The sequence below is a fragment of the Henningerozyma blattae genome, chromosome 4 (assembly GCF_000315915.1).
Source record: "Henningerozyma blattae CBS 6284 chromosome 4, complete genome".
Lineage (NCBI taxonomy): Eukaryota > Fungi > Ascomycota > Saccharomycetes > Saccharomycetales > Saccharomycetaceae > Henningerozyma > Henningerozyma blattae.
In genome coordinates, this window is record NC_020188.1 from 143,269 (window position 1) to 154,929 (window position 11,661).

At 30.7% G+C, this 11,661-nt stretch overlaps 4 protein-coding genes across 4 annotated transcripts; 2 read left to right on the forward strand and 2 right to left on the reverse strand.

Annotated features, from left to right (window-relative positions):
• Window positions 1–150: 150 nt before the first annotated feature.
• TBLA0D00530 (uncharacterized protein) lies at window positions 151–1,488 on the forward strand (the record flags this gene model as incomplete). The annotated part of the gene is made up of 1 exon (XM_004180033.1): window positions 151–1,488. The coding sequence occupies one exon, from the start codon at window positions 151–153 to the stop codon at window positions 1,486–1,488; it is 1,338 nt and encodes a 445-aa protein (XP_004180081.1).
• Window positions 1,489–2,174: 686 nt separating this feature from the next.
• PET112 (glutamyl-tRNA(Gln) amidotransferase subunit PET112) lies at window positions 2,175–3,884 on the reverse strand (the record flags this gene model as incomplete). The annotated part of the gene is made up of 1 exon (XM_004180034.1): window positions 2,175–3,884. One exon carries the CDS (start codon window positions 3,882–3,884, stop codon window positions 2,175–2,177), a length of 1,710 nt encoding a protein of 569 aa, XP_004180082.1.
• A 794-nt stretch (window positions 3,885–4,678) lies between these two features.
• On the forward strand, window positions 4,679–9,259 carry NUP170 (Nup170p; the record flags this gene model as incomplete). Its single annotated transcript, XM_004180035.1, has 1 exon — window positions 4,679–9,259. One exon carries the CDS (start codon window positions 4,679–4,681, stop codon window positions 9,257–9,259), a length of 4,581 nt encoding a protein of 1,526 aa, XP_004180083.1.
• A 346-nt stretch (window positions 9,260–9,605) lies between these two features.
• TBLA0D00580 (uncharacterized protein) lies at window positions 9,606–11,522 on the reverse strand (the record flags this gene model as incomplete). The annotated part of the gene is made up of 1 exon (XM_004180036.1): window positions 9,606–11,522. One exon carries the CDS (start codon window positions 11,520–11,522, stop codon window positions 9,606–9,608), a length of 1,917 nt encoding a protein of 638 aa, XP_004180084.1.
• Window positions 11,523–11,661: the final 139 nt, after the last annotated feature.

Below are 11,661 nucleotides of genomic sequence, written 5' to 3' on the forward strand. Positions count from 1 at the left end.
GCGAGCAGTAAAATCAACATCTAGCGTGAACACAGATTCTCCACTAAAATTTTACCAAGCAGCTAAGCATTAGTAGAAAAAAAATTATTCATTATCATACTTATAATTTGTTTCTGATAGTAACCACCATTTAAGATTTGCGGATACGTAATGCCTGGAAAAATTAAGCCTGTTGCATATTTATCTCAAAATGAAGATATGGATAAGTACTTCCACGAGTATCAGTCATTAAAGATGTACTCTCAAAATACGGACCAATGTACTCCTACAGGATATACGAATAATAATTATTATCAGAATTTTAATTATAATCAACGAACTTACAAAAGTCATCAGAGCTCTAATATGCAACATTCCCATGAGACCTTAAATAATATTGTAAACAATTATAGAAATATCCATCCGAATATTCATCTTAATTCCAAAACTTATGATGGCAATTCCATCAACCAGGGGAGTAATATTACTGATTTCAAATCTGGCATGTCTGGATATTATGACTATAATAGCAGCAAAAGTAGATATTTGGATAAAACTAGCCATTATAACACTCCATATATCAATAGTAATAATAACAATGAGAATTATAATTATTATATTGATCAAGAAAAAAACTCCACACAAAACATAAAAAAATTTTCCAAAAAAGATAATAATACCTCATCAAATAAATATAAAATGTCAGAGTTGAAACAAAAGACACAATATAACTCGCCCTGGCTCTCGAATAATTCTGTTATTGCTAATCAATTGAAGGAAACTTATCCTCAAGTATACCAAAATACTAAAAAAAATGTTTTGAGTCCCAGAAGTATTGCTGAAAAAGCTGGCGATACATATCCCGCAGCAAATCTATCCTTTTACCCACATAATATTACAGCTCAAGATAATCAATTCCCAACTGCTATTTCCGAAAATGATATAAGCAGTAGAAACCATAGCTCAACAATACCTCATCTCGATAAACAGTTTATGCGGGATTCCACTTTACCCATTTTTTCTGGCAATTTTGATTTCTTAGGTCCAACGCAAAATGAAATAGGGAGTCCTTATCCACCAAATTCAGCTTCCAAATTTAATGTATACTTAGAAGATCCATTATTTTCTTCCGCAATATCCCCTCAAATACACAGTAATGACTTCGCCAACAATCTGGTACCTCCTTCAAATAATGTGATCACCACGCTACAACGGGACACTTTCATGAATAACTCGTATCATAATAATTTAGCTTCATTAGATTTTGGTTCAACACATCTAGACTCAAATAGCAATAACTTAACCAACACTGTTAATTCAAGGTTGATTAATAATGTTGAAGATCATACTAAACTTTCGACTGCTAATTCTCCCCAATTAAGTTCTACTAGTAATAAAATCTTAATGTCTGACTCTTCATTGGGTTGGGATTTCAATGGGCCTAACAATACTGCCTCTAGAGGTAATTCGTTTGGTATTTGGAATTCTGACATGAGCGTCTGGAGCTAACACTTAAAATACTTTTAAAAACACAGTAAAAAAATCTGTTTCCCTTTAATCTTAAAGGCCATTAGTGTTTTTCCATATTTTTTTTTTCATTTTTTTCTTTCTCTTCCATGTCTTACCTACGTATATATAGTATTTTTTTTCTTTTCTGGATAATGGATTTTGGTTACGGTTGGTTAGGTAATATAGTTTGGCTATTTTAATTTATCATCATTTCGTCTATTTTTTTATTCTCTTTTTTTCGTTTGTTTTACTCTGTTTTGATAATAATGCATTTTTTGTTACTGATCTTTAATTTATCAACACACAACTTGTATTCTATTATTTGATGTTTTTACTTTTTATATCATATTTTTTATTCCCAGTATTGATTAAGGTTTAGTAATTGCTTTGATTTGTTCATAGATTATTTAGCAGTACATAATTTTGAATAACATTTCATTGACACTACAGAATGCAAAAGCTTTATATATGGGGGAAATTCATCGCTCTTTCATGCGGTTCAATATGACGACTAGTGCACAACAAAAAAATTGAAAGAATATATATTTGAATGCTATATACAGAATGATAGCGTTATTTACAAACTAATCTACAACAAGTATCCTGAGAGAATATTATTCGTAAATATATTTAATAAGATAGTTTATTGATTTAATAAGTTCAATGTAAACGGAAGATATCACCGTCTACCATTTAATGTTTAATAATTTTTTATAATTAAGTTCAAACTCTTTTGATGTGATCCTACCTTGTGATTTTCTCATACCTTGTCCGATTAAGAATTTTAAGCCATTCTTCTTTTTCCCAGAAACAATACATTCAATTAGACTTTGATCCTTAATATCGTTTAATATTGCTCTACATAAGTCTTGTACGTCTTTGTGGTGTTCTTCACTAATAGGTGCCAAGTCATATTGTCCTAAAATATCATCAAAATTTATTTGTTTGGAATATTTTTCGTCATTAGGGTCGAATGATTTTAAGATAGATGGCAACATTAGCTTAGCAGTACTATTGGTTATTCTGGATGTTTTAATTAGGTATAAAAAATAAGAAAAACTTTTTGGAGTTAAGAAAGTATGGCTTACGCTCTTTAAAGGAATTGAATATCTGTTTAATATTCCTAGAAGGTTATGAAGAATCCAATTCACTACCAATTTAGATTCTGTCGCTATATTATACCGCTTACACAAACTAGAATAAGAATGGAAAGTTTCGAAAAAATATGTAGATAGATCATTATGAGAATATAAATTATTTTTACTATTACTGCTAATTGAAAATATCCTAGCATCTTTCAAGGAAAGACAATAGGGTTCTGCCAGCAATTTCCTTATTAGTTGATCAGGTAGTAAACCTAGATTATTTTTCATTGTAGAAATGAAATTTTGAGAAAAATTAACGACAGGTAATTCTAAATCAGGGATATATCTGTAGTCTGTGTGCGTTTCTTTAGTTCTTAGTAAATGGGTTCTTGATCCATCCCATGACCTAGTTTCTGCTAAATACTCGACATAGCTATTATCTTTAGCACTTTTTAAGATATCTACTTGTCTATAATACTCATATTTGATAGCTTTGGAAATTTCAGAAGTGTTGGGCAAATTTTTCAGCTCTACTCTTGGAAAATCATTGACGTTAACATTCACATCAACTCTTAAAGCACCTGTTTCGAGATCTCCTGTGGAAATATGTAAGTGTCTAACAAGGTTTTGATATTTTTTAATAAAACTCACAATTTGTTTACAATCAGTAAAATCAGGATATGTCACTAATTCAATCAACGGTACGTTTGATCTGTTTAAATCAACCAATCTTCCATCACCAGAATTATTCCTGTTATAAATAGATTTCCCAGTATCCTGTTCTATTTGAATTTGAATAATATTAATTTTTTTATTTATTTCATCTATATTATCAAGGTCGCCATATAACATAAGACACCCACCCTTGGCAAATGGAGAGAAATGTTGAGTAATTTGGTAGCCGGCAGGCTGGTCTGGGTAAAAGTAGTGTTTTCTGTCAAAACTACACGAGCTATTAATTGTTGAGTTTAATGCCAATGCCAATTTAGTAGCAAATATGACAGGCTCATAGTTTAATATTGGCTGAGTTCCAGGAATTGCTGCATCATAAAATGAAACATTGTGGTTTGGTTTAGTTTCTAAAGAGCTATTCAAAGTGCTAGAGAATAATTTATATTTTGTTTGTAATTGTGTATGGATTTCTAAGCCACATTTTAATTTGAATTCTGGTTGTACACTATAACTCCTACGGTTGATTCTGAAAAGGGTTTGCAATGCTGCAACTCTTGATGAATATTTCGAAAGCCTTAATATTTTGAAAGAAAACCTTCGATTTGTTACATGAGCTACTCCTGACATACCAACCGTCATATTTTTTGATTCTAGTTGTATTAAACGCTAAGCAATTAATATGATATTTTTTAAGCATAAATCACTTAAGTATATTTTTTTAGTTTTATAACTATATTTAATCCAGTTTTGAATTTTTGAAAATTTAAAGGTCACAAATATAAAAAAAATATTTCAATTTCAGGTGATTAATGGAACATCTACTAGGATTAGTTTATGACGTAATAAAATAAACCTCTAATATATTTCTTTTTAAGCGGGCTAATCAAAATTATATTTCTAGTTAAATTGTGCTACCATCTAAAAATATTAAATAAATAAAAATGAATAAAAATATTGATTTAGATAGAAAACAAAATATATTGGCATAGATTATCTTTCTGGGTAAGTTCTAAACAGCTTTGCATTGGCTTTACTTGAAAGGCTGTATAATATTAGAGTTTTATCATTTCTGAGCACGTGCTAAGATCCGGGTAATGTTAAAAAATTTCTTAGTTGTATGCCAAATATTCTTGACCTAAGATGAGAATAAAAATATACAAAATCTGTATATCAAAACCAAAAAAGTTAATGCTTTTTATAACGAGAGCATTTTTATGAATGACAATATACTGCTCGTGGTCTCAAGCTCACTAATTTCACAAGATAATCCTTTTAGTTTTAGATACTTACATTAACTTATCACGTTTCTTTAGTATTTTTTTAATAATTAAAAATAACAAAATTCGAAAAGCTCTACTTCCATAGGTTAAACGTGCAATAGCAGAAAAGCTCGATATATTATACACCCTGTTGAGAAATTGCGTGTGTCAATTATGTATTCTACACCGTTGAAAAGCAGGATTCATTATGATAATAATTCAACATTTGCTGCATCTCATTCTTTGGGTGGCACAAACAAGAAGGATCCTTCAATTGCTCCTTCTTTTAATAATGACTATACTACGAAAAAACCCAGTACTAATTCATTCCTTCCTAATTTAAGCATTTCTAATGCATTATTAAGTAACCCAACTACATCAATTTTATCATCAAATCTAAACAATACAACAGCTTCTACAAGCTCAAATAATAATACTCATTTACACATTTCAAATATTGCCAATCTAAATCCTTTAGATCTAGCATCCCAATATATTGATCATTTAGAACGCCAAGATGCTCACTGTCCAATTTTAGACGAACGCTCTTACTACAACAATGGTGTTAATTATAACTTTAGTAGAGAAGTGGGCGGCCTTGGCGCTTTTACGCCATTCGAGAGACAAAAGGTTGTAAATATACCGGATGATATACTACAAGAAGTTTCCAAAGCAGAAATCAAAAGTGATGTTGGTATTTTTCCAGAAATCGATAGATGCTGGTTCACAATTGATAATAAATTAATTCTCTGGAATATCAACGATAATACAGATTTCCAATCGATCGATGAAATTAAACACACTATTTTAAAAGTAAAATTGGTAATTCCAAAGCCAAACACTTTTGTGGATCATATAAATTATTTATTATTAATTACTACACCTTTTGATATTTTTATTTTGGCCTTGTCATCTAATAAATTAACTTCTGAACTTAAAGTATTTAACACTGGTATGTCTGTACCGGTTCATGGCATAGATGTTTCAGAAATTATTTGCTATGAAAAGACAGGCCAAATTTTTTTCAGTGGCAAATCTAATGGTATGAATGTTTGGGAATTGCAATATTCTTCGACAGATGACTGGTTTAATACCAAATGTACAAAATCTTGTTTGACACAATCAACTCTATCTAATCTATTGCCAACAAACCTCTTTGCAAAGTTACCAGGTAGCGGTTTAGTTCAATCTTTATTCGAAGATGATTCTTCATACTTGCAAGAAACTATTATCCAGCTAACTATTGATCAATCGAGAGGTATTATTTATTCCTTGTCTTCGAAATCAACAATTAGGGCATATTTGATCAATGGTTCACATCTGGAAACACCTTTATCAATTCCAACTTCATATATCAAAAGAATTATTGGCACTACAACTGCAAGAGGTGCTGCTATTCTTGGCGATAAGTATTTAAAATTTACCAAAATAATTTCAGTTTCGCAACAAGAAAATAATAACCTTTTTTTGGTTGCCATCACCTTGGGAGGGGTGCGTTTATATTTTAATGGTTCAGTTGGTAGACACAATATTGAAGCATTGAGATTAGAATCGATTAAGTTTCCTCCTAGTGCTGCAACCCAAGAAGCCATGCAAGAGGAATTGGAAAAACAGCAAAATGATATTCAAAAGAAAAATTTACCCTTATACACATCTTTATCTTCATCTCAATCTGTTATGCTGAAATTTCAAAAGAGGTCTGCTGTGCTACTAAATACTACGAATGCATGTACGGTCATATCACCTGGGATTTTCTTTTCATCAGTGGAAAAAGACCGTCACGAAGCTCACAATAAAAAAACTATTACAAGTAATGCAGGGAACACATCATCTAACAGTGATGGCTATATAGCAACAACTCAAGCTACATCCCCTTTACATGCTCATAAAAATGCGAATACTATACACAGACTATTTGTCAGTGTTCCAGATTATGGTGTTCTTAAGAATCATGGTAAGTATGTCGAGAATGCCACATTTTTGGATACTAATAGCCCTATTAAAGAAATTACTGCATTAAATAAATATTCCCCAGCTTCATTAAAACCTGAAGGCTATTCAAATGCTTTCGCCACCCAATACAGCTCCGAACAATTAAAAATAGCAGTTTTAACTACGACATCAATTGAAATATATCGTTATAGAACTCCAGACGAAGTTTTTGAATCTTTAATTGGTAACCCGTTACCATTTTTACTTAATTATGGTCTTGCTGAGGCTTGTTCAACAGCTTTATTTGTTGCATGCAAGTCCAATAAATCCGATGCATTAAGATCTTCCGCTTTGACATTTTTCACTGTAGGTATCCCAGGCATCATTGAAATCAAACCAAGATATAATAGATATACATTATCTAATGTTTCATCCCTCTTGAGTAAAGCATCATGCGATACTGCCACACCTCAGAAATCTTTTCTAGGATCGTCTTCAAATAAGTTTGATTCTGAATCAAATCTCAACTTGGATGATGTTTTCTTATCTCCCAGATTTTATGGTATCGCGCTATTGATCACTAGACTATTTAGAGATATCTGGGATAAGGAAATATTTTCTCAATATATTAAACCAACCAATAGTCAATTTTTATCAACTAGCAGTATAATAAAAAGGGATGATAATAATTTAATATCTAAAATTTCTATTAGCAAAAGTTTTGTGGAATATTATCTTTCATCTGTTGCTATATTAAATGAATTTTTCGATGTTTATGGCACCTCATTAACTACCATGTATTCACCATCTTTAGCATCTACCAAGTTCTCTGATAAATCAGAAGATGTTGCTAATCAGGCTGAAAATATTGCACTTAATTCATTAATTAAATTAATTCAATCCATCAAGGAAGCGTTGTCATTTTTAAATGTTTTATACGAGGAGAGTGAAGTAGAAGGGTTAGAAAATCAATCTGTAACCTTTAAAGATATTATTAAGTTTATTAATCCAGAAATTCAAAGAGAATTATTAAAGTTAAAATTTAAGGATATATTTGCTTTAAAAGAAGGAAGTAAGTTGTTAATCAGAGAAATTTTAGCATCTATTATCAATAGAAATATCAATAGAGGCGTTTCAATTGAATATACTGCCACTGCTTTACAAGAAAGGTGCGGTTCATTTTGCTCAAGTGTTGATATCTTAGGATTTAGAGCATCTGAACATCTAAGGAAAGCTAAAGAAATTGGCTTAAGAGATATTGAGACATTAAGCTATCATTTGAATAATGCAATCAAACTATATGAAAAAATTGTTGATGATTTATCCATTGAAAAATTAAAAGATGCAGTAAATACTATGCTAGAGTTAAATTATTTTCCTAAGACGATACAATTTTTATTAAACATTGCTAACGCTATTGACAAAGGGAAATTAGCCTATCAATACGTTTCTGATGGTTATTTGAAAGATGATGAAAGGAAAATATACTATGATAAGAGATTGATGATATATGATTTGGTATTTGATGCGTTGGTAAAAGTGGACGCATCTTCCTTAAGTTATAAAACCAATACCAATTCTAATATCAACCCAGCTACTAACTCAACTATAAATGCAAAAACTAATACCAATAAGGCGTTCTCATTTGCCAATGAAATGGAGCTGTTAAGACAAGAAAGTTATGAATACGCATTGACATATAATGATCAATTATTTCATTATAAATTATATGACTGGCTAGTATCACAAAAGCAACAAGATAAATTATTACAGTTAAAGACAGATTATATTTTACCATATTTGGAGGAAAAATCTAAAGATTCATTAGAAGTGTCTAAAGTATTGTGGGTTTATTTATCAAGAATGTCTAAATTTTTCGAGGCTGCTGAGGTTTTGTATTTATTATCACTATCTGATTTTGAAATTAAATTAAATGAAAGAATAGAATTCTTATCTAGAGCCAATGGGTTTTGCAATAGTTTATCGCTTTCTAATCAAAAGAGCAAAATGATACAATTAGGAAATCAAATCCAAGAAATTTTTGAAGTTGCGTCAATACAAGATGATATATTATCATTAATAATTACAGACAATAGAATTGAAACAGATATTAAAGATAAATTGATTAAGGAACTTGATAATAAAATATTAACGGTTAGTAAATTATTTAATGAATATGCCATACCATTAGGATATCATGAAATATGTTTATTGATTTTCCAAGTTTCTAATTTTAATAACCAAGAAGAAATTTTAAATGAATGGGATGAATTATTTAATTCGTTGAAAAAAGAGATTAATATTGACGAAGATGCTAATAGTACAAAAGAATTAGAGAATTCTAAAAACTTCATTAATTTATTATCTAATGTAATTATTAAAATTGGTAGACAGGTAAATAAATCTGAAGTTGTTTTTCCAATAAAAGAATTAATTCCTAAGATCGTTCAGATATTTCAAAGTATTTCATCACATTCTAATTACTCCAAATCAACTTCTAATTTAATTAAGAATGGTTCCATTATATCAATCTTTTTATCATCTGGAATTAGTTTTGATAAATTATATTACATCTTGAGGGAATTGATTGAAAATAATGAAAATGAAACAAGTACTGCTAATAGTAATAGTTCTTCTATTACTAATAATAGTAATACTGCTATTTATAAGAATGAGATGGTTTGGCTAATTAAAGAATGGTATCAATACGATAGAAAACTAAGGGATATCATAACATTTGATGAAATCAACAAATTAATTGAATATAATTTAGATAATGATCCAATTGAGAAATATATGAAAAGTACTGGTAATAGCATTTAAACCAAATAGCTTTATGTATCTATATAAAGTATTGTAAACTTATCATGCGATCTAATAGAACTGTATATTATGAAATTTTATGTTTTTTGTATTATATATATTTTCTTTGATAAGAAAATGATTTCTCTATTCTTATTATACAAAGAAGATATGTACAATATGAACCTAATATGTTGTAAATTGTTTACTATTCATTTGAAAGAGATTTTGAATTTGAAGATTTGTATAATATTTATTTAGTCATATTAATTATATAGATAGACATGAAAAAAAAAATAGCCGCTAAGTAAAAATATTTTAAAAAAATTAACCAATTAACAATTAAAAATATAAGGAATAAAAAAAATTAATCAACCTCTTCCACTGTTGGACCATCTGCACCTGGAGCGCCGGTACCTGGCATACCCCCTGGAGTACCACCTGGAGCACCAGCACCATAAAATTTGGTCATGATTGGATTTGCTATACTTTCCAATTCTTTCTGTCTATCTTTGTATTCCTCCGTAGAAGCAGCTTGTGACGCATCTAGCCAATTAATTGTCTCTCGAGCAGCAGTTTCTAAAGCCTTGAAATCTTGTTCAGACACCTTCTCTTTGAAAGATGGATCATCTAAGGTAGACTTTAATGTGAAAGCATATGATTCTAATTGATTTTTAGATTGAACACGTTCTGCTTCCTTTTCATCATCTTCTCTATATTTTTCAGCATCTGAAACCATTCTTTCAATATCATCTTTAGACAATCTACCCTTATCATTTGTGATTGTAATCTTATTAGATTTACCTGTACCTTTTTCTACAGCAGAAACATTCAAAATACCATTAGCATCAATATCAAAAGTAACATCAATCTTTGGAACCCCTCTTGGAGCTGGTGGAATGCCAGATAATTCGAATTTACCTAATAAATTATTATCTTTTGTCTTTGTTCTCTCACCTTCAAATACTTGAATCAGAACACCAGGTTGGTTATCAGCATAAGTTGAAAATGTTTCTGATTTTTTCGTTGGTATGGTGGAATTTCTTGGAATTAATTTAGTCATTATGCCACCTGCAGTTTCGATACCTAAGGATAATGGAGTAACATCTAATAATAATAAATCTTGAGTCTTTGATGATTGATCACCAGTTAAAATAGCAGCTTGCACAGCTGCCCCGTAAGCGACTGCTTCATCAGGGTTTATAGACCTATTCAAATCTTTACCGTTAAAGAAATCTGATACCAATTTCTGAACTTTTGGAATTCTTGTAGAACCACCAACCAAAACGATTTCGTTGATTTCTGATTTCCCTAATTTAGAGTCTCTTAGAACTTTTTCCACTGGATCTAAAGTGGATCTAAAAAGATCTGCACACAACTCTTCAAATCTTGCTCTCGTTATTGAGGTGTAAAAATCGATCCCCTCAAATAGAGAATCAATTTCAATAGATGTTTGTGATGATGAAGATAATGCTCTCTTAGCTCTTTCTGCCGCAGTTCTTAATCTTCTCAAAGATCTTTGGTTTTGAGTCAAATCTTTCTTATTTTTCCTTTTGAATTCGTTAGCCAAATGATTAACCAATCTATTATCGAAGTCTTCGCCCCCAAGATGAGTGTCCCCAGCAGTAGCTTTCACTTCAAAAATACCGTCATCGATTGACAATAATGATACATCAAAAGTACCACCGCCTAAATCAAAAATCAAAACATTATGCTCTGCCGTACCTTTCTTATCTAACCCATAAGCAATGGCAGCAGCAGTGGGCTCATTAATAATTCTCAAGACATTCAAACCAGCAATTGTACCAGCATCCTTAGTAGCCTGTCTTTGAGAATCATTAAAATAGGCAGGAACAGTAACCACTGCATCTTTGATCGAAGTTCCTAAAAACCCTTCCGCAGTTTCTTTCATCTTTGTTAAAACCATAGAAGAGATTTCTTCAGGAGTAAAAGTCTTTTTCTCACCTTTGAATTCTACACGAACAGCAGGCTTAGAATCTTTCTCTATAATTTCAAATGGGAAATGTTTAGCATCATTTACCACTTCTGGATCATTGAATTTTCTACCAATTAATCTCTTGGCATCAAACACAGTGTTATGAGGATTAATAGCTGCTTGGTTCTTGGCAGCATCACCAATCAATCTTTCAGTATCAGTAAAGGCAACATATGAAGGTGTAGTACGGTTCCCTTGATCATTAGCGATAATTTCAACACGATCGTTTGCAAAATGTGCCACACATGAATATGTGGTACCTAAATCAATACCAACAGCTTTACCCATATCTAATTGTTAAAAATTATGATGATATACTAATAAAATCTCTAATTGGAGTCTATACAAACTCTATTATATTTCTCAGTTTTTGATTTTTTCTTCCTTAAAAAAAGCAGCTTTATAAACCAACTTATCTGATGAGCTC